Source organism: Melopsittacus undulatus, chromosome 9, assembly GCF_012275295.1.
Source record: "Melopsittacus undulatus isolate bMelUnd1 chromosome 9, bMelUnd1.mat.Z, whole genome shotgun sequence".
Lineage (NCBI taxonomy): Eukaryota > Metazoa > Chordata > Aves > Psittaciformes > Psittaculidae > Melopsittacus > Melopsittacus undulatus.
The window spans coordinates 30612814-30639816 of record NC_047535.1 but is presented as its reverse complement, the minus strand read 5'-3'; the positions used below and the strand labels follow the sequence as shown (position 1 = coordinate 30639816).

At 40.7% G+C, this 27003-nt stretch overlaps 1 protein-coding gene across 1 annotated transcript in view; it reads left to right on the top strand.

The window, feature by feature from the left end:
• Positions 1-27003, top strand: part of TAFA4 (TAFA chemokine like family member 4) — a 76042-nt gene that overhangs the window by 27110 nt on the left and 21929 nt on the right. The window contains exon 3 of the mRNA XM_031049265.2: positions 518-633. Within this exon, the coding sequence (XP_030905125.2) occupies positions 518-633 (116 nt within the window). The remainder of the gene's footprint in view (positions 1-517; positions 634-27003) is intronic.

The window sequence follows — 27003 nt, the reverse complement described above, 5'->3', positions numbered from 1 at the left end:
AGGAAAATTAGCAGAAGTTGTGTGTTTGGGAGATCCAGCCAATTCATGTGCATGGCTGTATGGGAGCTGGTAGCAATAGCAAATATGTCCTGAGAAGTACTGAGTAAAAAGGACATTTTTCTGTGATGTTTCTATGATTTTGAGGGAAGTAGAGTTTAAAAATAGTAGCGTAATTTATAAATATGTATAATTAGATTGGAGTGTGGATGGTTCTTAATCCAAAAAACCCCCAACCCCTTATCTCAGATTCATAGAAATGCATTGCACTCATAATGTGTTATTATAAATATGTGTTTGTGGGTAATATGATGTGTGACGGCCATTGCATTGCTTTTGATTATGAAACATGCTTAACAAAGAATTGAATCCAACTAAACCGTGAATATGATTTGGTCAGTGTTGACTTGTAATAAGCCACTTTAAATTTTCTTCAACATCTTTTCAGCTTTTCCTCATTTTTATGTTATTCCCTACTCACAATGTTCTTTCACTCAACTGCTTCCTTTTCTGCCTCCAGGATGAGATTCTGTGCCAAATCTATGCTTCTATCTGACTGGCTCTTTCTGGTCTATGTGTTAATGGTCTGCTGTAAATTGTTGTCCGCCTCAAGCCACCATCCCCGGGGACACACAGGTAGGAGATTTTAAACTCATTATGTGCTACTGAGACCAATTAATACTACTTGCAGAATGTTAGAGCCCCCTTTTTAGCAATGGATAATTGATGAGGCTGTTGACAGCATGTTATAATCAGTGCAATGGGTTAAAAATATATCAACAGCAAGAAAAATATGAGTTATTGTAATTTTCCATGGGTTTTCTCAAGTAATTTTATGTACTGAATCTCACCAGACAGTTTTTGGAGTGACTTCATGACTGCTAGGAATTTGGGATTTGGTTTTTGTTGTTTTGCTTTATTATTATTCAAAGATATTCTAAAATGCATCTTTATCTTCTCTCTCCTAATCCGGTTGTTATCAAGAGACTTTACGACAGTATCATTGGCTCTGGCAGGCAATAGATCAAAGTCCTCAGACTTATGTTAGCCAGTTCTTTCACTTAAATTTAAACACAAATACTGAAGTGTGGTTTAGTTCAGCTTGTGGTGTGCTCCTTCTTTTCCCATCTTGCATAGGCAAACAGAAAGATAATTGCATTTAAGGGGATACACTCTTGTAGTAGGGTATATCTACGAGGCACAATGTAGTACCTTCTCAGAAATGACAGAAATGGCTCAGAACAAGTGGGATTGGCTTCATGAAGTGCCAGACTGGATCTTCGATATAACATCTCTGTGCTAGGGGGAATGGCTTTAAGATGAAAGAGGGTAGACTTAGATTAGATATAAGGAATAAGTTATTTTCTGTGAGCATGGTGAGGCCCTGACACCGGCTGCCCAAAGAAGCTGTGGCTGCCCCATCCCTGGCAGTATTCAAGGGGCTTGGCACAACCTGCTCTAGTGAAAGGTGTGCCTGCTCATGGCAGGGGGTCTGGACTAGATGATCTTTGAAGGTCCTTTCCAACCCAAATCATTCTATAATGCCTTAGATCCACATGCAATGTTCTTAGCTCTCAGCCAGACTCCTGTGTGTCCAGGTCTAATGTTAGCATCCACTTCAGCTCAGTGCTAGGAAGTGGGGATGCATTTGTTAGAGGCTCCATCCTCCAGATGAGACAACCTATTGATCTCTTTCCTGGCTGCTTCCTGTGATCATCAGAAGCAGGAGCTGAAGTCTCCTTATCTGGGCACCAAAATCTCTGACGTCCTGGCAAGCAGGATTGACTGTGACCTGCATATAACTGCTGTGTCTGTCTACATGCCCATCAGCAGTGTGTGTAGCTAAGAGCTACACAAACCACCTCTTTGCCTTATCCATCACCAGCTCTGTGTTACCTGGTGCTGTGCAGCACTCGTGTTTGCCATAAGACACAGTCACAGGTTATGGAGAATAACTGACATTGCCTTAAAAGCCCACAAAGTAATTTCAGAGAATACAGTGTTAGAGGATGATCTATATTACTGCTTTGCAGGTAGCTGTTATGGAAACTAGTCGAACCACTTCAATGAGGAAGGGGGCCTATGCACAATGACAAGTTAATTAGGCCCTCTTGACCTTTCCTGTAAACAACTGCTGCTCAGTAGATCATTTCAGAGCTGACTACACGGCAAAACCTGGGGAACAGCTTTCTGCAGCTTTTGTCTTTCAGAGAAGAGTCTTGTAGAAAGAAATGTTACTTTTGTCTTTTAAAAATGTGCTTAGCGTGTGTAAGGGAAATAGCCGTAATGAGGCAGTAGTGATCCTGTGTTGTAGGCTTGTAGGATGAACAATCTTTGTGTGTTATGTAAATAATGACAATCATTTTAACATAACATTTCGGAATGCTTGGCTGCATAGTTTTAATTGACACTATGAATTCTTCCCCCCCTATTAAAGATTTGACTGTAGAACACAAGCTGCTTGACTGTTAAGCAGATTTAAGTACTGTGCTTTCTCTGGTAGACTAAAGAAAGATTCTGTTTTTCATTAATAGTTTGGTCATAGATTATGGAACTCTTTTTCAATTAGATATCCTTGAAGCTGGGACATTTATACATCTTTTTAGACTCCTGTATCATATTCTTCCCCAAACATGAGTTTTTCTTATGCATACATGGAAGTGATCCCTGTCCCATTTTATTATTTCATGTAGCAATGAAACAGTCACCCCATTTTTGATTCTCCAGCTCCCTGTGTCTGCCCTATGGCATCATAGAGCATTCAGAAGGCTTTGGGGGCTCTCCTCATGGGGCTTGTATTTCCCAGCCTCATTTTATCTTTGCTGTTTGATATACCACCTAGATTGACCTTCTAATGTATGATCAGATGGAATCTGATCTGTGAGCAAGGCAGTGTCTTGTTCACCAGGAAAGCAAATAATTTAGCTGTTTTAGTGTAGCCTGTTTTGTGGAAAGCAGATAATTAGCCTCCTTTGTTTAATACAAATTAGCATGTTCTTGGATGGTAATTGAGATAAAATTCTTCCACTCAATAGACAACATGAATATTTTTTCAAAGTAAAATGTCCTGAAGCACATCAGGGGGATGGATTCAAGCTCTGGGTTTAGCAAAACCTTTGTCTGGTGTCCCTTAGGTCAAGTAGCTGTAACCTGACAGGAGTGTACTGAGGTGGGAAATACGATCTGTTTATGAGACTGGGATCCTTCAGGAGGGTCTGGGTTTTAAGAACATATTGTGTCTGCTCCCAAAAATGAGCGTGTTTCAAGCTATGTACTTGCCATCATTAGTGGCTTTTGAAAAAGTGCTTACTCATCAAGGCTAAAGAAGTTTATTAACTAAGAGCAGGCAATAGAACTGAAGAAGTGCAGATTGACTCCTTTCTTTTCAAAATGCTGCCATTTTTAAGGACCCTAATCTGGGAAAAGACAGTTATTGACTTTGGTCATGTTACATGGTGCCTGGAAGAATGACATTTGACAGCTGTCTCTGCAATATTCAGGCAGGAACAGAGACCAGATCTTTAAGGACCCAATACCCATTCTGTTTCTGAAGAGTGGGAGAGAATGCCACTGAGCAATCACTTTGACAAAAAAGGGCCTCTCCACTGTAATAAAGTGTAAGACAGATCTGGCTTCTTTTGTTCTGCAAAATATTCTCCACCATCTAATAACTGTTAGTGAAGAGTCTGTTCAATCTAGCAAGCCAATCCTGCCATTGCTTTGAAGCAGTTTGGATCTTGAGCCCAGCTTGGAGGCCACAGACTGTTTTTCATTTGAACACTGTAATTGCTTTGACTGGCAGAGTTAACTAGGCAAAAGGTAAAAGAGAGATGTTCCTTCTCATTACCATTAGCTCACTGAAGATGCTGCTCATGCAGATTATTTCAGCAGGCTTCCTGTATGTCTATGTAGAGAAGATATGTCAGAATATTCATTTGACTTTGTGGCTCTGAATTACCCTTGTTTGTCTTTTGCACTGACAGTAACTGAGAGAAGCATAAGCACCAACCTTACTATGGCTATTTAAAATTGGGCAGTATTTCAGGCTCTCAGCGTACCTAACTGATACCAATATAACTATCAATTCCATGCTGTGCTGAATGAAGCAACATACATTTAGTAACAGAGGAGATTTGTTTCCATCTCACTGCTATAAGTCAGGATCCACACATGATGAAGCATTGAAAAGACACTTCCTCAGGTCACCTCACGGCAGGACTGGACTTGCAGACCATTAAGTGGTATAGCCAGCTGAGCAGTTTCTATCATGAATTAACAGTGCAGCTTGGCTTTTCTGTGGCTGCTGTGTTTTATGTGATGATGTTCACCTGAAATGCTGCCAGCCTCCTTCTACTTGTTGAAGGTTCTAGATTTTTTGAAAGCCCATTATTACTAATATGCCTGGAATCCATGTATTTAATAAACATCCATATGTAGTTTTAAGCAGGGCCAAAGTCGTCTCTGAGCTGTTTTACTCAGCTCAAGTTTTCTTTTTTCTTTGTGGTTTCAAGTGAAGACATCAGTGGTAATGCAGCTGGTAGCAGTTTGCTTCCTTGCTGCACCTGCAGGATGGTGCAGATCATAGGGAGAAATCACTGCCTGTGTTTGAGTGCACTGGGACAGCTGGCTTTTCTGGCCAGCCAGAAGAGTGAGTAGCAACTTCTTTTTGTGGACTTTTTTCCTTGTTTCGCTGCAAGATTGTTTTATTTACAGAGTTATTGGAGGTTAAACAGCACAAGTCTTGTTAAAAATGGCAGTGGCAAGCAAATATGCATGACTAGAGCCTGGGAAGTGTGTTCTGGAGGGAATTGTCACCAGCCTGAGCTGTTGTAAACTCTATGTCTTTGCTTAGTGAAATCCAGCTGAAAGTTTGTAATTTGTTGCTTGGCATCTTAGATGTGATCTCCAACAACCAGAATGCTGCCCTAACCGGTTTTCAGAGGACCAGTGATTTCCATTACCTCTGAAAGACAAGCTTCTTTTGTAGACTCTGCTGAGCAGGGCCTGAAGTGGGACCTGTGATAATTCTCTGGGATTCCATGAATGTTCTCCTTTGTTTTCTTCTGATTGATGCTTGAACAGCATCATGAACAGGGAGAGACATGTACTGAAAGGTTTGGCTTGTGTGAGAGCAATCTGAGCGAATAATGCACTTGATGCAGAAGACAAAGCCTCTCCTTGCTGTTGCTCCCTTTCTGCCCTGGCTATGGCTCACAGAAAACAATCTTTTCCAGAATGTGTCTGTCTCTTTTCTTTTTGTTCTTATTTGGTTGCTAACTGAAGAGGTGCTGATCTAACCTGTCAGAGGGATGGTCAAAGTCACTTGTTTATCATAAGAAATAGCACTCTTGTCATTTGGTAGTGGCAAGTATTGTATGTACGTGGACCTGAATCCAAGACCTATCCTGGACAGATCCAGACCAGACCTGCTGAAGGCAGTACAGAGGGTATGTGTTGAATGAGGTGTTTAATAATTCTTTTCTGTGTCCCAAACAGCACAGAGAAGTCAGTACTTTGGAGGAGTGGAAGAATCACCCCCTAAACCTCCATACCACACTGGGAAAGTACATACTTCATTGCTCTTTATTAGGTGGTGAGGAAGGACTAGCAGCCTATGATAGGTAAAACCTGGATGTGTTGTCAGTGTGGGGTGTGGGATCAGTCAAATAGGCATCAGATGAAGAAAATGAACATCACAGTAAAGGGATTCAGTGATGCTGTTGGACTGGACTTGGGGGTTGAGTGGGAGGTGGGCATAAATGATGCTGAGAACATCCCAAACAGGAGCCTGTTCCTTTATGCACAGAAAAGCAAATCATGTGCTGAGGCGTGTATTAAAACTGTTCTGGCTTACAGGACCCCCCTCTCCCCCCCCCCCCCCTTTTTTATCTCTGAATGTGAAATGTTGCTGTCAGATGGAATTCAGAACTGTCAGTACCTCTTGATCATGTTTCTGGTTTCAGATGGTCTGATAGACTGGATAGTTCTGCATCTATTGCAGGTTTTCATGGCTTCTAGGAATTTGTGGACAAGATCCTGCTCTTTTGGAGTCAGAGGAAAAATTCTTTCTTTACACAGGCTCTAGGACTTTACCTGCTTAACTGAAGGCTGTGTGTGTGAAAAATGCAGCTTTCTCTTAGAAATATTGCTGCTTTCAAGGAAAAAGGGGAAACCCAGTCTTCTTGTCCCCTTATTTTGGGGTTGTAGCATCATTCTTTCAGTGCTATTGGGTAGCCACGGGCTTGGTTCCCAGTTCCACCAGAGGGCTCTGCAAGGCTGTGAAAGGGGCTCCAGCGCACAGTCACAGATCAGCACCCCTCTTGCTTTCCCCTGATTTATAGTAACTGTGCATTTTACTAATTAGAATTATGAGTACTTTGTATTTTAACGGGTCAGACCTGGTTACTGCACAATAAACCTTAGCCCTCTGTTCCGTTTAACTCCTTTTATGTCTTAATGTTTTATTCAGTGTGCTATTTATGTGTTTTATTATCCACCTTCTAAATATAGGGTAGCTACAACATACAGCCCTGGCTGTAATCTCTTCGAGTAATAAGGCAGGCAAAGCAATTCAACTGAGGAATAGGTTCCCTTTAAGACAAAAAGGAGCGAAGTTCACTGTGTGGTTTGTTGGTGTATTTATTTCAGAGATGGAAAAGAAGATGAAGAAATACTTCTTATTTTCCTGATTTCCGTGCTCCTCTCCCCCAGTAACAATGGGAACTTTTAGGACATATGACAGATTTTGACAATGATTTCAATTTGGATGCATAGCTGTGTTACCAGTAAAAAGCCAATTCAATGATAATCTAGTCTTTTATAGGGTAAAATGTAGCTTCTGGTATCATTTTCCATGAATGGATTGTGATTGTCTATGAAAAGATTTTCATATTCCAGGGAGTTGGGGTGTATGTGTGGAATTACAGACAAATCAGTGAATGTGCAGGTTTTGCACGTCATATTTCATTACATTTCAAAAGGGGGGGATGGACCATCTTCTCTAACAAAAAGAAGATGGAGTTTCATTTACCACACAAATGGCTAAGTCCTGTATATCAATTGGTACAGTAGGAGACTGAAGCCAAGCTCTTTTCCGCAGTATCAAAGTGACCTTGTTTAAAAGCCATTGGAGAAAGCTTGTGAAAACACTGTGTTTATTTTATTCATTTTACACTGACACAATCATTTTTTTACACAGCTGTGAGCTCAAATAAATGGTAATCTTTATATTCCATTGACCAACATCCTAACCAAGAAAGCTTTCTTTGCTCTTTGTCTTAATCTTTGTCTGAATCTACTTCTCCCAACTTAGAACTTATATTTCCAATATAATAATTTTTTATTGTATACATTTTATGTACAGGCTTCTGATAATGTGGGGAGAAAGAAATGGTTGGATAAGTGATAATCCACAAGTAGGATGGAAAGCATCTTGTCCTGAGAGTTCAGCTGGGCAAAGTGATGCAAGAAAAACTGGAATGTGTTCTACTCAGGAGCTCTACTCTGGGTTTACATGGAGGTCAACACTTTGAGTCCTTAGGAGGATAGATGCTTGAGTAATGAAGGCACTAGATTGAAATGTGAAGGAATTGTATTGAATTCCTTGCTCTGAAATGATTAAAAGTCCTTCCTAAGATGAAGTCCTGACCTCACTGAAGTGGGAGTTTGTGATTCTTCTGTGATTTAGTTTCCAGCCTGCTCTGGATGCGTCATATGTTTTTTTGGCCCCAGCAGAAAAGTTTGACTTCATAGTTATGATTTTATGAATGCTTAAGCCAGTCATTTTTACAGAATTCATCAGTCAGTGTTTTGCAAATCACTGCCATTTTAAAGGATGGAAAGTGCTTTAGGGCCTGTTCTGCTATTGATCAACTTGTCTGTGTTTGCTGCATGGGCTGTATTGCCACAGCCTTACAATTACATTAATTGTAATAGGAGCACAGAGTCTGTCCCAGACTTAGAGTCCAATTTAAATGTAATTGTAAGGCCTTGTGCCACTGGAGAGTTTCATCCCAAATGAGTGACTGCACAGGCTTGAATAAAAGTCCATAGAAATGGATAGCAGTTTGTGCTGATTTGGTGATTTAGACTTTGTGTCTACTTCTGTCTGTGCTGTCAAATGAAGGGGCATTCAGAAGCAGGTTTGGACATGCTGACCCTCTGTGCTGGCTTCCATTTGCTCATGGTTTTGGCTATTGGTGGGTACAAAATATTCACCCTATATTTAAAAGCAGGAAATTAATTGTCATACTTGGCTGTAGCAGCAAACGCACCCCACCTTCTAATCCACTTGGACTGTGTGAAGAAGTGCTCAGCTCTGCTCTCATGCCAAGCACAGTATTTTCCCCTGCCAGAGAGCTGTCCCTCAACATTAGTTTGAAAGTTTACAGTGTTGATGTGTCAGCTTTCAAGGACACATTTGAGCAAGCATTTCTTCTTAGAAACCAGAAAATGTTTAATTAATAATGGAAGAACCTGGAGATGGTATTTTTTTTAACTAACATATAAGTGTTTTGTTGGCGGAGCACCTCCAGATTGCTGCTGATAGCCCTTTGCTGCAGCTGTCTATTTATCAGTGTTTGGCAGCATTCTTGCATTCCTTCAGGAGGGTAACAACTGGTAGAGGACAAGGGATTCTGAATCAGGAGATTAAAGATGTCTTGTAGGGTTTAGCAGGGTAATCTCCTCTCATCAGCCTGGAGATGCTATCCATCAGCACAGAAGTGGAGGCTGCATCTGACATTCATTATCTTCCATGGTGGCAAACTTTAACAATACCCCCCAAATGACTGAAGTTATGAGTATAAAATTCTAGGGTCAACAGTTCTATTGCTTAGTGTTTGACCTGCCTTTATTTATTTTGTCCCCTTTCTTTATTTCTTCTCTGTTTCTGTGATGGACATCATACGTATGCCTTGTATGTGATGGTTGCTATTCTTTGTTTGAAGAAATAATGACCAGGTAAGTTTGAGGCAGGGTTTCTCTCAGCTTTACTTACTGTTTACTTAATTTCCTAGTATCAGTTCTTCCACTGGCATCCTAAGATGCAGTGAATATTTTGCAATAACCAGGGTTTTTTTACTGCCTTTTTCACAGACAGATTTCAGCAAATTAGCTTGGCGTGTTGTACTTCTGGGGTGGAATGGCAGGATCTATGTGTAACAGATCGTGATTTTGTTAACCAGTCCTTGTATGGTTTTGCACACAGCTGATTTTAGTTTTATGGTGGCTGTTGATGCCTGATAGCAAAATGAAATTGTAGGCAATTGCAAAGCAAAAATTTGGTTGAGAAATCTTATCTCCTGTGCTCTGAAGATCCTTTCTTCTGTAGCTCCTTTTTCTATGGGAGGTTTCCTTTTACATAGCAGGAAATAAAAGTTGATAGAGGGCATGCTGACCCTCTTTCTCCATACTGCCCCTGGGTTGGCACTGAATGGGACATGAAGATGAGGGTATTCTAGGACTCTGAGGTGGCATTGGCATTCTTGGTTAGAGTACAACTCTCTTTCCACAACAGTGCAAAAGGGGAGAGAGGAACTGAATGCAAGGCGCTCATTCATAGCTATGACCTTTGTAAGGTACCGGATTGGATTCAGTGCTCTTCCTAACCCAATACACAGCACAGTGAAAGACAAAATTGCTTGGAAAAAAGCATAGAAGTATCTGTTTTCCCTATAAATATTTATTTACAGCTGTTTTATACTACCCTATACACCATGCAGTATGAAAACATCAAGGCTTTCTGACATGTTCCCTCCTGCCGCAGTCCCAGTGATGTTGTTTGCATAGTCTGGTGATAGGATAAGAAGTATATTGAAACCCTGGAAGTTATGGAGCCAGATTACTGTATTTCATGAATAAGCAATAATCATGAAAACACTTTGTGCCCCTCTCCACCAATTTTATCTTTAAAATGAGGCAAAATAAATACCTTGTCACCCAAAGGAATGGTGCCTGTCCAGTTTCGACTTACTGTTGTGCAGAGATGCCCTCTTCAGAGGCGATCAGACAGGAAGATCTTTGACTGTATGTCATCACTGATGTTTGTTGCTATTCCTATGTTTTCTTAGATTGTCTTTAGAAAATATAATTTACTGAAAGTATGAAAATCAAGTCAAAGCATCATTTGAAAGAAGTGCATATTATGTCAGTTGGCAGAAATCATGCCAGAAACATGAGTGTCTGGCCCAAATTGTGGATATGCTGATGATTTCTGTCTATTGAGTCCTTCCAGCAGATACTGGTATTCCTCCAACTGGAAAAAAAACAAATCAAACAAAAAACATCTCCAGAATTAAAGCAACAGAAATATCTCATCTAAGCCATTAATGTAGAAAGAGGTCCCCACTGTTCTCTAGGTGTAACTGATTGGAGTCGGCACTGTTTGGGTCACTGAGGAATTAATATGTAACTGATACTTGTATTTTCAGTGTTTTTAAATGTATCTTGCCTTTTATGACTGTCACTTGCTTGACTGTGTCCCCCAAACCTTTGTCTGGTTTTGGAAGTGGCTGCTCACAATGGAGGTTAATAATTTACTTATTTTGGGTTAATGTCCAGATTTTGTTGTACTTCCAAGGTTTCAGGAATGGGGAGGGAACAACATAGTGGATTTTATTATCAGTCCTATGCTTTTTCTTTTCTTTTGTTTGAACTATGTAGGAAAAAGCACTAGTTTGATGTTGAATTTGGAAATACTATGGCAGGCGTCCTATTTTTCTCCCTCGCCACACACTATTTTTACTGGAAATACAAAAACCACACAAGTTTGTATTGACATTCTTTAGAAATGCACTAAAATTCCTTCCCTCAGCAAAATGCAATTTACTGCAAGAGATGCCACAGTCCCCAAACAAGGAGCCAGGATAATTAGCCTACAACTGACAAATAAGTCTGCTATGCTAATGTAAAGAAACATTCTTTTATCAGACTCTATCACGTGGTAGTTTGTGCCAAGCTAGAGAGAAAAGAGAGTTTACTCTGAAACTATAGCCTCTTCTAGGGGAACACATCTAATCCAATGGTGACTATGGAAAGCATTTTCTTGGCCCTTCCCCAGTGTCACAGGATTTGAATTAACTGAATTCTGGATCTGAATCAAGGCGTGAGCAGGGTTTTTGCAAAATCACTTTCATTTTTCTGTAGCAAGAACTGTGTCAAAACAGCATTAAAAAGAACTATGGCTGCAGAATGACCAGTTTAGCAGAGGGATAAAGGTGATCCAGCATTCTCTGTGTTGCCCCTCAACAAAAGAGAAGGGTCTTTGCCCCAAGTGCTTCAATCTAAATAAACAGCAGTAAGCTGGAATAACTCCACTCTGTCAGCCAGGCTCACTGAGAACAAAGCGATACAAGGTGTTTGTCAGCAGAACATGAAGTGCTTTACAAATGAAGTGTGATTATTCTCATTTAACAGATGGGGGGCTGAAACACACATGTATGTGTGGTGAATGCTTCCAGATCTTGGGAGCAAATTGGACTCATTTGCAGAGCAGTGCCAAAGGTCACGTTTAGATTGTCTTGCCTGTGACTTGGCACCTGGGCTACTATTTGTGCAAACAACGCAGAGCAGTACTTAAATTCCGTCATTGTGCTGTGCTGGCCACCTACAGCGAGGGCATGCAACTATCAAAGCTGACAAGCGATTGTTAAGCTCCTTCCCAAACTTGTTTAAAATGTTTCCTAGTCCAGAGTCCATTAGATGACTTGATCAAACGGCCATGTAAAGAAATGTCATTTTTTAATCACAAGTAACATTTTGCATTGAGTGCTAAATACTCCATTCTTACAGACAGGGAGTTTTGCTCACTGTGTTTTTGTTTTAATGGAGTATGCACGGGCTTTCAGTCTGTTAGATGGTAAACAGTATTAGCAAGGTCATTGCATGACCGAGGAGAAACTACATGTTGTGAGATGATAAATTCAATCAGGGACAAACCATGCAAAGATGTCTGGTTTGTAGCAGCTTCAGCAGATGGTTGTAATGAGACAGTGGATATTGCTAATTGCCACTGCTCTTATATTAGCATGTTCACTAAGAACTGGTTTGCCACTTGCCTCTGGGCATGGGGAGAGAAGTGGGGTCCTTCTGTCTGTGGCAGGTGACAAGACTGTCTCTCCATTCAGTACACAGTAAACCATAAGGCCAGGACCCCTCTTTCACTTCGGTCCTCCAGCAGTTCTGACGGCTCTAGTAGGATCCATCTTAGGGGGTGCCCACAGCACTCTGGCACTGCACAGTTGAAACAACCGTTTGATAGCATCACTCTTCAGGGATTGCAGTGTCTGAGCTTCTCCGAGGACAAGGGCAGTACCATTCCTCGCCACCATTTGATCAGCCACAGTGGTAGAAACCTTAAAAGTACAATCAAGTCCTAGGGCAGAAGCAAGATGTGTAACATTCTGGCTCACACAAAGCCAGTAAAGTGTTTTTAGTGAGATACTATTTCCCTGTGAAGCTGGAATGACTGCTTAGTTGAAGAGTGAGATTACAGGATTAAATAAAAGGAAAGGTACTTTTGATTTACTGTGGAGATACCAGACAGGGTGAGAAGCATGAAAGGAAGATGCTGATCACTGGAGTTACCTGGGTGCTGTGGTTTTTTTAGAGGCCTGTGTTGTAACAGAAGAGTTACAATAGCATATGAGGATGTATTTCGGATCTTAATTCCATTTTGACTTAATGGATTTCTTAAATACCCTCTTCAATTTTCTCTTTACTTTTATTCCTGTATCTGTTTAAAAATCAGTAAGTAATTGTTTGGGTTATTTTTTAAAGGTCAGTGATGTTATACTGGAAATAAAGCATTAAGAAAAGAATTGATGAATATAAAAACACAGTATGAAATACACAAGTATAAACACTGTGCTTCAATAAGAGTGTGAATAAAGAACAACATCCAGTTGCAAAATGTTCTCTGGGGCAAAGAGAGCTACTTGTTACTTTTTGCATAAATCTGATGACTTAAGCTCTCTGCTCTGTGAAAGGAAGATAATGTCAGGCTGATTGACAGGATGAACAGGACATGACTGTCTTCAAGGAAGAAGAAATGCAGAAATCACTTTCAGTGGAGACAGGATCTCATGATGTTGTTGGGCACTTGATAAGCTAATTGAAATTCAAAGATCACATTCAATGATGAAATGAGAGGGAGACAAATAGGTCTGAGCTAATGATTACATACCCTCTGGACTAGAGTCAGAGATTAAATATTGTGGGGTTTCAGTTAATTCTACTGCCCTGCATCCAAATAAGTGTTAAAGTTTAAAACATGAAGAAGCAGTAACCTGGTAGAAGTGGGCAAAGGCTGAGATTATTCTTTGTGTTATGCCATTCAGAAGGACCTTGACACACTTGTGAGGTGGGCTGATGCCAACCTCATGAAGTTTAACCATGACAAGTGCAAGGTCCTACACCTGGGTCGGAGCAATCCCAGGCACAGCTACAGGTTGGGCAAAAAGGAAATTCATGGTAGTCCTGCGGAGAAGGACTTGGGGGTGTTAGTCAATGAGAAAATGAACATGATCCAGCAGTGTGCACTCACAGCCCAGAAAGCCAACCGTATCCTGGGCTGCATCAAGAGGAGCGTGACCATCAGGTCGAAGGAGGGGATCCTGCCCCTCCACTCTGCTCTCGTGAGACCTCACCTGGAGTATTGTGTGCAGTTCTGGTGTCCTCAACGTAAAAAGGACATGGAACTGTTAGAACATGTCCAGAGGAGGCCACGAGGATGATCAGGCACTGGAGCACCTCCTGTATGAAGACAGGTTGAGAAAGTTGGGGCTGTTCAGCCTGGAGAAGAGAAGGCTGCGTGGAGACCTCATAGCAGCCTTCCAGTATCTGAAGGGGGCCTACAGGGATGCTGGGGAGGGACTACTCATTAGGGACTGTAGTGATAGGACAAGGGGTAATGGGTTGAAACTTAAACAGCAGAGGTTTAGATTGGATATAAGGAAGAAATTCTTTACTGTTTGGGTGGTGAGGCACTAGAATGGGTTGCTCAGGGAGGTAGTGAATGCTCCATCCCTGGCAGTATTCAAGACCAGGTTGGATGAAGCCTTGGGTGATACGGTTTAGTGTGAGGTGTCCCTGCCCATGGCAGGGGGGTTGGAACTAGATGATCTTGAGGTCCTTTCCAATCCTAACTATTCTATGATTCTATGATTCTACTATGCAGGTTTTGTCTCTGCAATGTTTGTATGGCTGTGCAAGTTATGAATGGCTGTAATGCCATAGTTAATTATTTTTGAAAGGAAAATGGTCCTTTTGTGTTTTGGTATATGCTTGGTTTGCGTTTTATTGGTACAAAGGACAATTGTTTACTGAAAAAAAAACCATAGTTATCTTAAATTAATCTGGAAATTAAGCATTGAGAGTGTCCTGGGCTTTGGTGTCTTGCTCAGAGAGAGCTGAACAGAGCATATGGCAGAAAATAAGGTCAGATATACTTGCAGATTCTTTGTACAAATCTGACTTGGTGTCTAGTGCAATGTATAGCACATGCTCAGAGGGCAGCCCTAAGTTTCTAGGGGCAGGATTTCCTGGAGAGTAGAGGACTCTGATTGTATCCTGATTTTCAGGAAGGTTGCCTGGGCAAAGAAGACAACATATGTCAGTTTTTCTGACTGCTGTACAAATACCAAGATAATCAAAGAGTTAGGCTGATGTGCATAAATCCTCAGTGCCTAAACCAGATTAAATGTGGATTGTGATTCTCCCATTCTGCTGATGGTTTAGCTTGATGTCAATACTGGTAAATGATGTTTATGGGCACAGTTCACATGCATGCACCAAAAAGAAAGCATCATCCCCTTTGTTGCTGACTGCTATTATCACTACAGCTGTTTGGAAGAGTCCAGTGTAGTGTGATTTTATGCTGTCGATAAAATTATAATTTTATGTTCCTTGTAGGAATTTTACTGGAAACATTATAAAGGTGTGAAAAATATGAACATAAGCAAGAATCAGTCCCAGCAGCATCTCATGGTTTCAGAAAGATTGTCCTGATTGTGCAGCCAGACCACTGAGGAAAGCTCTGTCTTTTCCTCTCTCTGAGTCTGATGTCAGTCCACTTCCCACTGCTTTCCACCCATTCTCCTTGATTTGCTGGAGAAGTTCTTGTGTATTGATGTCTTGCTGTAGAGTCCTATTAGCATCAGAAATCTATCTTCTTCATAAATTGCCCTGTAGGCCGTACCCTGACAATTTGAGTTGGCTTAAAATTGTTGTCATTGCCTCTGCTTCATCATCCACAAGTAATGATGTTGATAACAAAAATGTTATGCTATCACTTATGAATTCTGAGGCCCTCTGTTATCTATGAGGACATGCTAAGTAGATAGTGGAGTATCAGAGTTCCATTTTGCTCCACATATCTATATTCAGAGCTCCCACATACTGAAACAAGGCAGATAGGGGCTTTTAAAGCCAGATATAACAAGATATTAGGTACCTATCACTGCACAGTAGGAGTCAGTAGGATTTTTCAAATGCATTTATGAGAGGTAGTTGCTGAACTTCCAGTTTAATTGCAATGAAATTTGTAAGTTTGAAAACCTGAAATTTGTGGTGGTATAAGCTGAGATCCTGCAAGTTACAAAGCTCTGTGCAACCATTCGTATGTCAGCTCCAGCATCTTGAAACAGCTAAACAGCTGCAGGATCGAAGTGAATCAGGTCTGTAGAGTGATTTCACAGGCAGCACCAGGAATGAGCCAGGGAGCAGAATGCCTCTATTGTCCTTGTGCAGGAGTAGCAGACTGTTACAACAGTTTCTTATTCAGCACCTATTTTATTTTACTTTCTCTGAAAACTTTTGTCTTGGATGGCATTGACAGAAAGCACAGCGTAAGCATCAATCTGACAGTGACTTGGACTCAGCCCTTGTTGGTCATCGATCTTTACTCCAGTGCTATCTACTCGACCTCCCCACTGGATGGCAGCAGCAGAACACATCCATATATTCCCTTTTTTTGTCTAAAGTAATGGGCCTGTCCAGCTTAGAATATATTTTCCCAGCTTTCATGTGACTTTCTCCCTACTTAATCTTCTGTTATTTGCCTCTGGGTATCCAGGGAAGACACAGCTTGGTCTTCAGTGTCCTCCTCTCACAGCGTCCAAGAATGCAGATTGTTGTACTAGATCGTCAAAGGGCCAGGGGCCTGAGTCAGCCAGTGAGGAGGTGATGTGCCCCGTACCTAGTGTGGGTCAGACTGCAACAATGACCAGCCCAGCTTGCTGAACATCAGGTAGAACTTTGCCTGGAAAGAGAACCAAGACTGAGCATTTCCCTTCCTATTTTTATGAGGTTATATCAACAGTGATTCAAACAGGCAGGTATTTACCTCCAGATAGTGCGGACACATTTCCCACTGCTTAAGGAATGATCCTCATTTTAGCAGGCTTTGTAATCAGATTTGACCTTGAGCAATCACACATTCCTCATGTTACTTGAAGCATTGTTTGAATTTTTGGATCTATTTAAAATGTAAATTATGTTACTTAAAATTTATAACATCTTGTGCATCATTGTACCTGTAGAAGCGCAACATACTACTTAACTAAATGTCCTGATTTTGTGTTGAGTGCTCAGACCTACGATACTTCATATGTATGCAAGAATTAAAGGGGATCCAGCTCGCCTCCAAGGCTGACAGTTCATTAGGATGAAAGTGTGGGCAGTTCACCTTAGTGTCAGTGCTACATTCTTCAGCTGTGTGTCTGGTCTGTACAGTATAGGAAAAAGAGATCTATACAGTTAAGGCTCTCTGCAGTATGAGAAAGTCCCACAGAAATTAAAATATCATACCTGCTTTTATTGGACGTGATCCTAAGTTTACTAGGAAATACTTGTATTTACCAGGGCATGAATATGGTGTTAAGTGGGTAGGCTGAAGTTGGTGCTGTTTGTTGTAAGCAGGAAACTAGAGATTAAAACACAGACTATTTACTCAGAGCATCAGGACCTATAAATGCTGTAGCAGTGACATCCAGTGACTGGATTATCAGTAATCCCACAGTAGTTCCTTTTGGATAAGTAGTAGAGACTTAATACCAGCAGCAGGTCCTAGTGATGGTACTAGGCAAGAATGTTGAGGTAATAAAGTTAGGAAAATTATTCTGTGGGAAGAAATTCAATCTTGGAGCTGGTACAGGCTTGATCTCTGTTGTGGCCTTTGATCTTGGAAAGAAACAAGATTTTGGCAGCTTGTTCACCTCCTTCTCAACTTGCTTGCGGATATGGTGACACATACCTGTTTGAAATTTACTAACACAAGCCATGTGCACTGGCTGAGTGCATCAGCTGATGCTGCACAGTGGGAATTGAGGCTCTTTGACTTATGGGACTCTCCCATCTGTTGAATTTATCTCGTTGGCTTAAAAGCCTAAAGGGAAAGTCACTTTGAAAGAAGATTTGTTAGAAATAGATTTCTTAATTAGGGTTAATTGTGTCATTCAGAGGAGCTAACTGGTTAGCTATATTCATCTAGCTCTCTGATTCACCCTTTGGGAGTGAATATCCCAAAGATACAAATACACCTCTGTATGCCCCAGGTGGCAGATGATGGAAGATCCAGGGAGAGGACAGAACATCGCTAGCTGGTGGACACATGAAATAATCCATACAAAACTGGGAGTTCAAGGGGAATTTGGAAATAGTGGAGACGTGCACTGGGATTTTTTCATGTACAATCGTTACGAAATGATGCAGTATAATCACGAGGTGATTTATGTAGTTGTAATAGTTGCGTAAAAAGGCTGCTGTTAAGTAGAACCCTATATTTGTGTTCTTGTTCCAAGTACTAGGACTAGCTGCAGGTGGCAAGAATGATGCTTTGGTTTTTGTCCTGAGCAAATGGTTTCTTCTTTCTCTTTAGCTGTCTGTTCCATTTCCATTTGCTCTTGTGTATTGTGATACTTGTCAATCCAATAGTCCAGCATGTTCTGAGTTAATTGCGGAGTGCTTCAGAGTGAATATAACTGGGAGTGTTGCAGAGAACAAGAGGTGGCTGAGTCTTCTGTATTTAGTGAGATTGTTTAATTCGCAGTGCTTTCCAGAAGTGGAACCACATGTACACCTTGCATTTCAAACACCCCTTAAACCTGAAAGACTGGAAGTTCCTAATGGAGCAGGACATACATAATTTTACAGTCCCTCTAACTGTCACTGACTGTTCCATTAGATTTTGATTATTAGATAGCAGCCTATGAGTGAGTAGGAGCAAATGCTGAATGGGAAAGGTCATTGACCCAGGAGCACTGAAAACACCTTTTAGACACTTCTGGAAATCCTACCCATCTGCAAAGCCTATGTCTTGTTACTTCACTTTTGTTATATGAGCAATGCCACTCCTCATGCTGGTATGACAGGGAAACACCAATGGCAGCTTGCCTACTACATCTCTTTAATCTTGTTTCATGTTCAGTGACAAAGTTATAAAGTTTGTTTAGCAGGATCCCATAAATAATTGCAAGCCGAGAGCAGAATAATGATGGGAATTGACTAGTTAGTTAGCCAGATCATGTAACTGCAGTGTGATGTGTTGCCAGGAAGGACTTAGTCCAGGTTGCTCACAGAGTTGCTGTTTTGAACCTCCTTGAAACCTGGAGGAAGCCTAATTTGGGAAATGTTATGGATTTCTTTATGTAATAGTTCTAAGAAGCCTTGCCCCCTGTGACCTAATTATGTCACCTGCACCTGCACAACTTTGTACTCATGCAAGACTGCCACAAGGCATGGGAGCTTTGTAGCAATTCTTTTCTGTAAATTGGATTTCATCGTTTCTTTCTCCCTCCTCTCCCATTGCAAGCTGCTGATTTCAGTGTTTCACTGAGGTTGGAGGCTCCACTGCTTTTTGTTTTGGGATTGGTTGTGGGCTTCTGTGTTTGTTTGGTTGGCTGTTTTTCCTCCAAAAGCAAAGGATGTAATGATAAAACTCATTTGTCTTTTTAATCTTCACCTTGTAATTAGAGCTAAGAGAGGCTGGGAAGAGATGCCAGGCAAGTAAGCTCTTTTCCTTTAAAAGCTCTCTGGGCATGTAACTGAGTCTTGGGAGAGCTTTAAAGGAAAGCAGTAATGAAAATCCTGCAGAAAAGGAAAAATAAGCCAACATAATTGAGACTTAAATGTGCTATTTTTATTAGGGACTGCGAGTAAAAAAAGACTAGTACCTCCTGGGTTTGTTCTCAGATAAAACATTTGAATCACTAATTATATTTAAATATTCTTTATGTGTGGATGAGCTTCCCTTTTTGTTTCTGCCCCAATGATTTCCCCAGTACTGAGACTTTAGATGATTGAAGATTATGTTGATTATACTTAGAGATTTTGGAATCATTGTACCTCAGCTTTGCTTGAAAATGAGGTTGTATTTACTGTGAAATCAGTAATTGTCATGAAGTTTTGATTTTGTAGAAGGCAAAGCCCCAAAGTACAGCCCCAAACTTACCTAATGCTGGAAATGGAATAGCTGTGGAACAGCACATGGATCTCAGAAGGTGTTTAAGAATACCACCTTTCACTTGGGCAAGGCACTGACTTAGAGACAACTCATGGTCATGGTCATCCATGTTTATAACAGCAAAGAAGGTGATGATGGTGGTAGTGCTAGAGACTGAATGGGAAAAGGCTGAGGCACCATGGCTGAAGTAACAGTGTTTATCATGCTGTTGGGCAGGATTCTGCATTTTTAAGTCAGTAGCTCTCCAATGGTTGAGCAGCTCAAAGCTGCGTTCATGCATGGATCTGCTGGCAGGATTATTCTAGCACAGCAGAATCCTTGTTTCTAGGAAATGCATACATAAAATTTCCATTATTTGTTCCCTTCTGAATGAATGTAACACCATTAGTGCAGTGAACTCCAAAGCCTTCTCTTTGCCAATCCTCTCAGAGTTCCATGACTTCCACTCAGCTTTTCCCTTAATCTTTAACAACCTTTGTTGTATAAATACTAGTTTGTAGAATCAAAACAATGCCTCTGAACACTGCTCTGAAATAGTCAGAGATATTGCAGAGCTAGGCCATATTTTTCATTGGCACATCATGCTATGCACAAGGCTTACAGTTTTGCATGCCGTGTATGAGAAGGAAAGTAAGCCTCATCTTGTGCTCACATTCCTGAAGACAAAGGAAACCAAACGGTTTTGATCAAGATTTCTTTTGATAAACAACCAGTTAAAAATGAAACTCAAGCCCTTTCTTGCTTATGCAAAACTAGCTTTTAGGCTTTTTAAGGAAGAGGTGTCCAGGTGAATACATTGGGCCTTAGCTGGTGTTGCTTAAAACTGCATTATTTCCCCTCTCCTCAGGTGGGGTCGTGAATGGTTACCTTTCCATCATTTCTCTCTTTTTGATTGGATGTGGAATATTGCAGAAGTAGTTTTCTCCCCCTGCTGTTTAATAACTATCCTTTAGGTTCTTTAAAGTGGTTTGGGGCTTTTTCACTGTTTTCAGTGGCTTAGTGAAAGCTGCTCTCTCCATTGTCTTCGCTTGAGGCCAAGGCTGAAGATCAAAGTGACACATCATCCATGGTCTGAAGAGAGAGGTGGACAAATAGAAGCTGTGATTTGTGAGCTGCATGGTAGATGGTGTGAATTTATTCCTATATTTCTAAACCTGAACTTTAGAAACAAACAATATCCCCATTTATCAAGGGTGTTTTCAACTCTGCGTCTTTCTTACATGTATTAGATTTTCCATTGATGTCAATAAAGTCAATGGGCCTGACCTTTTTTGTTATCTCTTCCTTCATGCAGTCACTGTCCTCGTGTAACTGCTATCATTTGGATGTTAGCAAGCAGCTGTAAACCTCTGTTCCTTATTGCTCTCTTGTAACTCAGTGCTTTGATGCAGCTCAGCATGCAGATTTTTGAGTAAGGAGAGGCAATAGTTTTCAACATAAACAAGTCCGCTGGGTCACATTAACCTCCTTCAGTCTCTGTGTTAAATAATTAAAATAAACGGGGTAGTGTTTAACTATATGTATTTAGAGGCTTACTGGAGGAGCTTATTCAATATCCTAACACAGTGTCTTAAACCTTTCTGAGCTCCAGGTTCCTTTATTAAATATTTAGTGCATAGTGCTGAAAAAGTCAAGATTTGCTTTGTTTTTTACAGGCAATTACTATTCTCAAAATTCCTGTAGCCTTTGAAATACTGGCCATCTATAAACACTAATTTTCTCTAGTTGTCATTTCTTGCCACCAAGGTCTATTTTTCACTTGTACCAATCTTAATAGTACCCCAAGAATAAACACTTGCAGAAGGCTCTGCAATGCATCCCTGCTGTATTGTATAGAACCACCTCAAATACCTTTATAAGCAATTAGTTTGACAGCAGCCTCTTTAGATAGAAAGATGTGTGTCAGCTGCTGACTGTGGTTTGGAGACATCAATATTTCTCCTCTTCTGTTTCCAAAACTGTCAAAATGAAATTAGTTAATTGGTGAGTATTTTTATGTAGCTGCTGTGGGATAGTAATTACTGGTGACAAGAGCTTCTGGATGTGTGCTAACACAGTACAGCAAAACCTCGAATTTGAAAATATAAGGCATTATCCTGCACTACTATTATGACTTGACATTTTACCACAGCCTGCCTTGCTAGAGATTCAAACCTTCAAGTTCAAGGTCTTCTTGCCAGGAGAGAGATTTTTACTTTGTGCACAGAGGGGTTTTATAAGACATGCCATATAGCTGAGCAAAGGCAGCTTAGTGGATTAAAATAGCATCAGTGATATCTCTTGTCTCTAGGGTAATAAGTTATGAGCAAAGCAAAGACCTCCAGGAAGGGATTTTGTTTCTGTGGAGTCTCTATTAGATGATACTGTATAGTAAACAAATAACAAATTGTTTCACTGAGTCCATTCTCATTTTGCCTAATTGCCTGTCTTGGTTCAGTCCTGTGAAGATAAGACATAAGCCACCTTGTATTTATTTTTACACCCAAGGCCTGATTGCTTACGAAAAGAAGCCAGACTACGTGTTTTCTCTTTGGCAGTAGCTGGAAACTGGTCACTCTGTTCTACAGGTAAAGATTTTGATTCAGCACTTTCCATGTTGTTCCATGGTCTGAAGTGGCAGCTGAGAGACCCCTTTGTTCAGCTCCAGTAAAAACATCAACTTTGTAATGTAAAGGTCTCTGGACAAGCCATTTACAGAATCCTGCAAAGAAAGATGTTTTATGCTTCTAAGCAGTAAGCCTCCATAAATTGTCTGTGTGCCTTGAAACATAAACTATCTCATAATCTACCTGTATCAAATGCTTAAAATTACTTAAATGCTAACAAAGGATGAGGTGTCAGACTGGTGTCAGGTTGAATCTCTGCATAGTATCTGTTCATCCCAGTAATGTCCATCCACCTCTAGTCTGAAACTTACCTGTTTTTAAACAGTGAATCATGACCAGCCATGACACTATTATAGTATTAGGAAGGATGCGTAAGAAATTCCTTTAAAGAAGGTAGTCTCAGGTTTTTACTAGCTACTTCATTCAAAACAAAAATGTTGTTTCACTGTAGTGTTTTCAGGCTTTGTGGGGTCTACATTAACAGACTCTTCCTTTTCTCTACTGTACTTTTTACTGAAATTTGATGGACAAGTAAAAATTCAATTAAAAAGAAATCCCTGTGATTTAAATTGACAGGAACATTAAAAGAAATATAAATCTGTTCTCACCCAGTTTCAGTGTTTTTTAAATAACAATTTATTACCAAAGTTCCTGATAAAATGCCCATGCTTTTAAATAAATAAAACCAGGAAAACCCAGTTATGACTGCACCTTTTAATTTCAGACTACAAAATGCATTCCTGCAGGACACAAATGATGCTGGTTTTTCTATTCCATTGAAAGCAGCTGTCAAGTCTGTTGCCAAATAATACGTCTGATTTCATGTCTAATAGTTAGCAAAATTTAATGAGTACAAACTGAAAGCCAGAATAGCTCCCGGTAGGAGGGTAGCTGACTTCTTCTTTTGACACACCCCGTTGTTCATTTGATTGTAAGAGATACCTATAGGTGGCCATTCAGTGCTCTCAGTGCCTCTCCTGTGTTCAAGAATGAATGTGAAGCCAGGGCACCTTGGAAACGAATCCACCCTAGCTCACAACCTGAATAGGTTTCAAGAGGAGGGATAAAGGGCAACCTTTGTAGCTAACAAGAGGGCGTTGGTGGTCTGAGATTTTTACTGTTGATATCTAAGGTACTTGATATTTAAGGTACTTTTACCTAAAGCTCAGGAAGGGAGTGAAATTTGTACTAAATACAGTGATTTGGTCCTTGAGGTGTTTAACTGTTGCAGTCAGTTTGGAACCAGTGCTTGAAAACTTCCCCGAGTTTTAATGCTGGGTATAATCTGACAGCTGGGAGCATCAAAGCACAGTGTGCTGTGGCCTGAGAGGGCTCTATGGAGAGACAGCAAAGTCCTTGTGAGAGCTGTCATACTTCCAGTGTCCCATCCACAACCAGTGTATGGCTCAGGGACTCTCTTGTGGATGTTTGCTTTCTTGGAATTGCCATCATACTTGAGGGAATTGCATTTGCCTGCATCCTTGTGGTGGTTCAGTTGTTCAGCTCTTGTCACTAGGATGTGTTAAGAGTTAAAATAGGCCTTGAGGAAAAGTGAAATGTGGGATTTAGTCACCCCATGTGTAAGTGCTAGGATAGATGGATGTTCTGGCGCTTCCGTTTTACTCACAAGTTTTTCTGAACTTGCATGGCAAATTCCTTTCTGTAAAAGTAGGCTGTATTAAGTAAAGCATTAGATGGTTTTTAAGGCCATACCTGAAGGTCTAAGTGTCTCTGATGAGCCTTGTAAACTAACACAGCACGTAACATGGAGTTAGGGATACTCTGTACAGAGCCACATCAAACTCTGAGGGCATTGACTGCCAGCTTGTTGGTGTAGCTTGCTATGTGGTTTTGAGTTGTGATTAAAGATAGATCATAATTCTTTAACCTCTCAGCACAGAATGCTTGGAAATTGGTAGTGGAAAGCCTGCTTTCTTGTCTAAAAGTGAACTCTTTTTGGGGTTATGTTGCTGAAGTCCGATACCTTCTCAGCTAAAGCCACTTACAAAATGTACGTATTTATAACCACCTCAGGCCATCTGCCACCAGTTTCAGAATGAATGGAACTATTCATCCAAGATGCATCCTTCCTTACCACAGCCAGTGAATCACAGCAGAATATCTTTTGCTCTATTTTATTGTTTTAAACTCAATGACTATTTTATACTCATTCTAGAATCTTTTTAATTTTACTTCTCTTTTGCCTTTCCCTTAACCTCTGCCCAAAAAATAAGAGAAAATTTTTCCTTAACTTCTGTATTACTATTTTTACATTATCAGAAGCAACTTGTTGGAGACCTCAATTAAAATTTCCATTTATTTCATATGTAGTACATGAGTGGAGAGTAAATTACTTGGTTAGAAGTATTTAAACAGGAAGCTTGCAGGCAATGAATCATATATAAAGTGCCAAAAAGACTTTTGAAAAGACATTTCTTTGTCAGCGTTTTCGTGCTGAATAATGTCATGCCTGGTCCCTAACAAAAAATTCTGTAGTATTTTTAAGGCAAACCTTAGATTTTTATTAATGCAGACATATAGGTTCAGACTATTTCGTTAAAGAAGGTATAGCATGGCAGTCCAGGTGTGTGAATTCTTCTTCTTAAATGTTCTGTTTGCCAAGCTGGAATTAAACTGGATTAGCCAGGGCTGTCAGTGTGCAGACAATTGAGTTCTCTTCATGGAAGTGGTAGTGCAGAAACAAATATGTTAATTGCATTGCTTAATCTCAGACGGTCGGGTTTGCATGCTCCAAAGGTGTATAGTCACTCTAAAGTCTTGTAATTTCTTGTGCTTGAAAGAGGCACTTGTAAATAGTTACAAGATGCAATCACATGAGAACAGGAAGCCTCTATGGATTAGTAATAAGATACAGAGCCTTTCACCTCAAGGTTGTTGTTTCTATGCCTGCTTGGTAGCATTTGGAAGTGCCATCAGGCAGGTGGTTAGTGTGAAATTAGCTGGAGATCTCAGGGTTGTTAGTAAGTACATATCCACTGGAGAAAAACTGCTGGGGCTGTGGTTTGCTTTCTGGCTATCTCCTTCCTTTCCTCTAGATAGGAGATAGAATTTCTTCTGTTCTCTTGTATTGATCTGACTGGGTGAGATTAATGTGAGTCAGACCAGTTCCACTGCTGCTGAGGACTACCTGCTGGGCAGCGATGATGCTGTCAGACATGAGACCAATGGTGTAGTCACTGGAGGGATGTCAGCAAAGGGAGGAAACAGAGGAGTTTAAAGGAGAAGCTAGTCAAAGAATAGGGTGAGGGAGGCACTCCAACCACACAGTGTCCTAGGAAGCTCTGAAAATAACAGGAATCAAACAGGCATTGGTGTAATTCTTTCTTCTTTTCCCATGACATATCCAGCCAGTGTGCAAGCGTGTCGTATAGACTGTGAAGGATTTCATAGCTCATTATTCATAGTGCACTTATGTGACACTAATGAAGTTGTCACTGATTCCTGCTCCTGTGATTAGCTATGGACTAAACCTGACCTTTACCTGGGTTTTCAGCACCTTCAAGAAAAGTCTTGCAGAAGAATCTGCCTTTATGAAGCTGCAGCTGCTCTGTAGAACAGCTATCGTGAGCAATGCCTGTTGGTCCTTCTCACCCTGTCCCTGGTGGGACGCTGAGTGAAAGCAGATACCAGAACTACAAGATGCTATATGCAATCTGATGATATCCATGGATTTTCAAAGTTGGTTACCATTATGACAAGCCACACTAGCAGAAACTGTTTTCTACTGAGTTAGTCAACACAGCTTTTAAAGGTGAGAAAAATAAAAAACAACTGATGTTTTGACATTGTTTTTGGAGAATATTACCAGAAGTAACACTTTAAAAGTTTCCCCATTGTAATATGCTCACTGCAAGAGGAAAAACCAAACCTTTTTAATTAAAGTGCTGTCTCTGTGGAAAGATAGTGGAACTAATGACAAGTGTACCAGGTCACCTTTAAACTTGCTCAGACAGGGGAGATAGTGAAGCACTGCTGTTAAAGTAAATGGCTCTTGGGGGAGTCCAATCGGCATTGTGTAAGTTAATGGTGTGCCCTCTCCTGCCACCTAGGGCTGCTCTGTTATCCTTGACAGCAGCCATCAAATCTGCACAGCTTCAACAGCAACATCTGCTTCTCTCCCAATTGTTTCCTTCACTATCTGCAGTAGTTGTGACAGGGCATGTGCTCTTCTTCATTCACCCTTGTTGCTCTGACCTTTCCTGTAACTCACTTTTTATGCTTTGCCTCCTTAAATGAGTGTTTTAATTCATCTCTTCATTTGCTGATAGCCTCATTAGGGCCAAGGGACAATTCACCAGGTGAAGAAGCCTGTTGTTTTCTGGGAAAAGTAAAAGTTTGTCAAATCTGACAAGCTAGCTGGGATACTTCTGAAAGACAATTTCACTACATCGTTTCTGCAACTTGCCAAGTTGTGACAAGTGCTCCCACTAAAAAGGGCGATCCCTTCATTTTACAGTGAATGAATTATATCCCCTTTGCTGGCTGACCTCTTGGATTTTTTTGGGCCAAGATCCAGGTGTTTTCCTGCTGTTTAAACATCTCATTTCCAATGATTTCAAATAGATTTCATTGCCAACATAAGAACTGGGCATCTAAAAGCCCTTGGGAATATGAGACTTCGTCTTCAATTCTACCTCTGTTGAGCTTCAATCCAGATACACTTTGTCAAGGGTCCTGGGGCTAAGCCAGTGACTGTTTGCTACATGCAGGTGTAGGAAAGTACTGTTATTGCAGCTGTTACATCACAAAATAAATGTACTCTGTTATCAGGGAGCAGATTTCTATCTCGTGGTAGAAAACCCCCTTCCAAATACAACAATCTGGAGAGTCGAGAGCCTTCTTAGTCCTCTGAATGATGACCCTGAGGCTTGAATATTCCTGGACTAAACTGTCACACTTTCTCCCAGAGTTGTTTCTTTT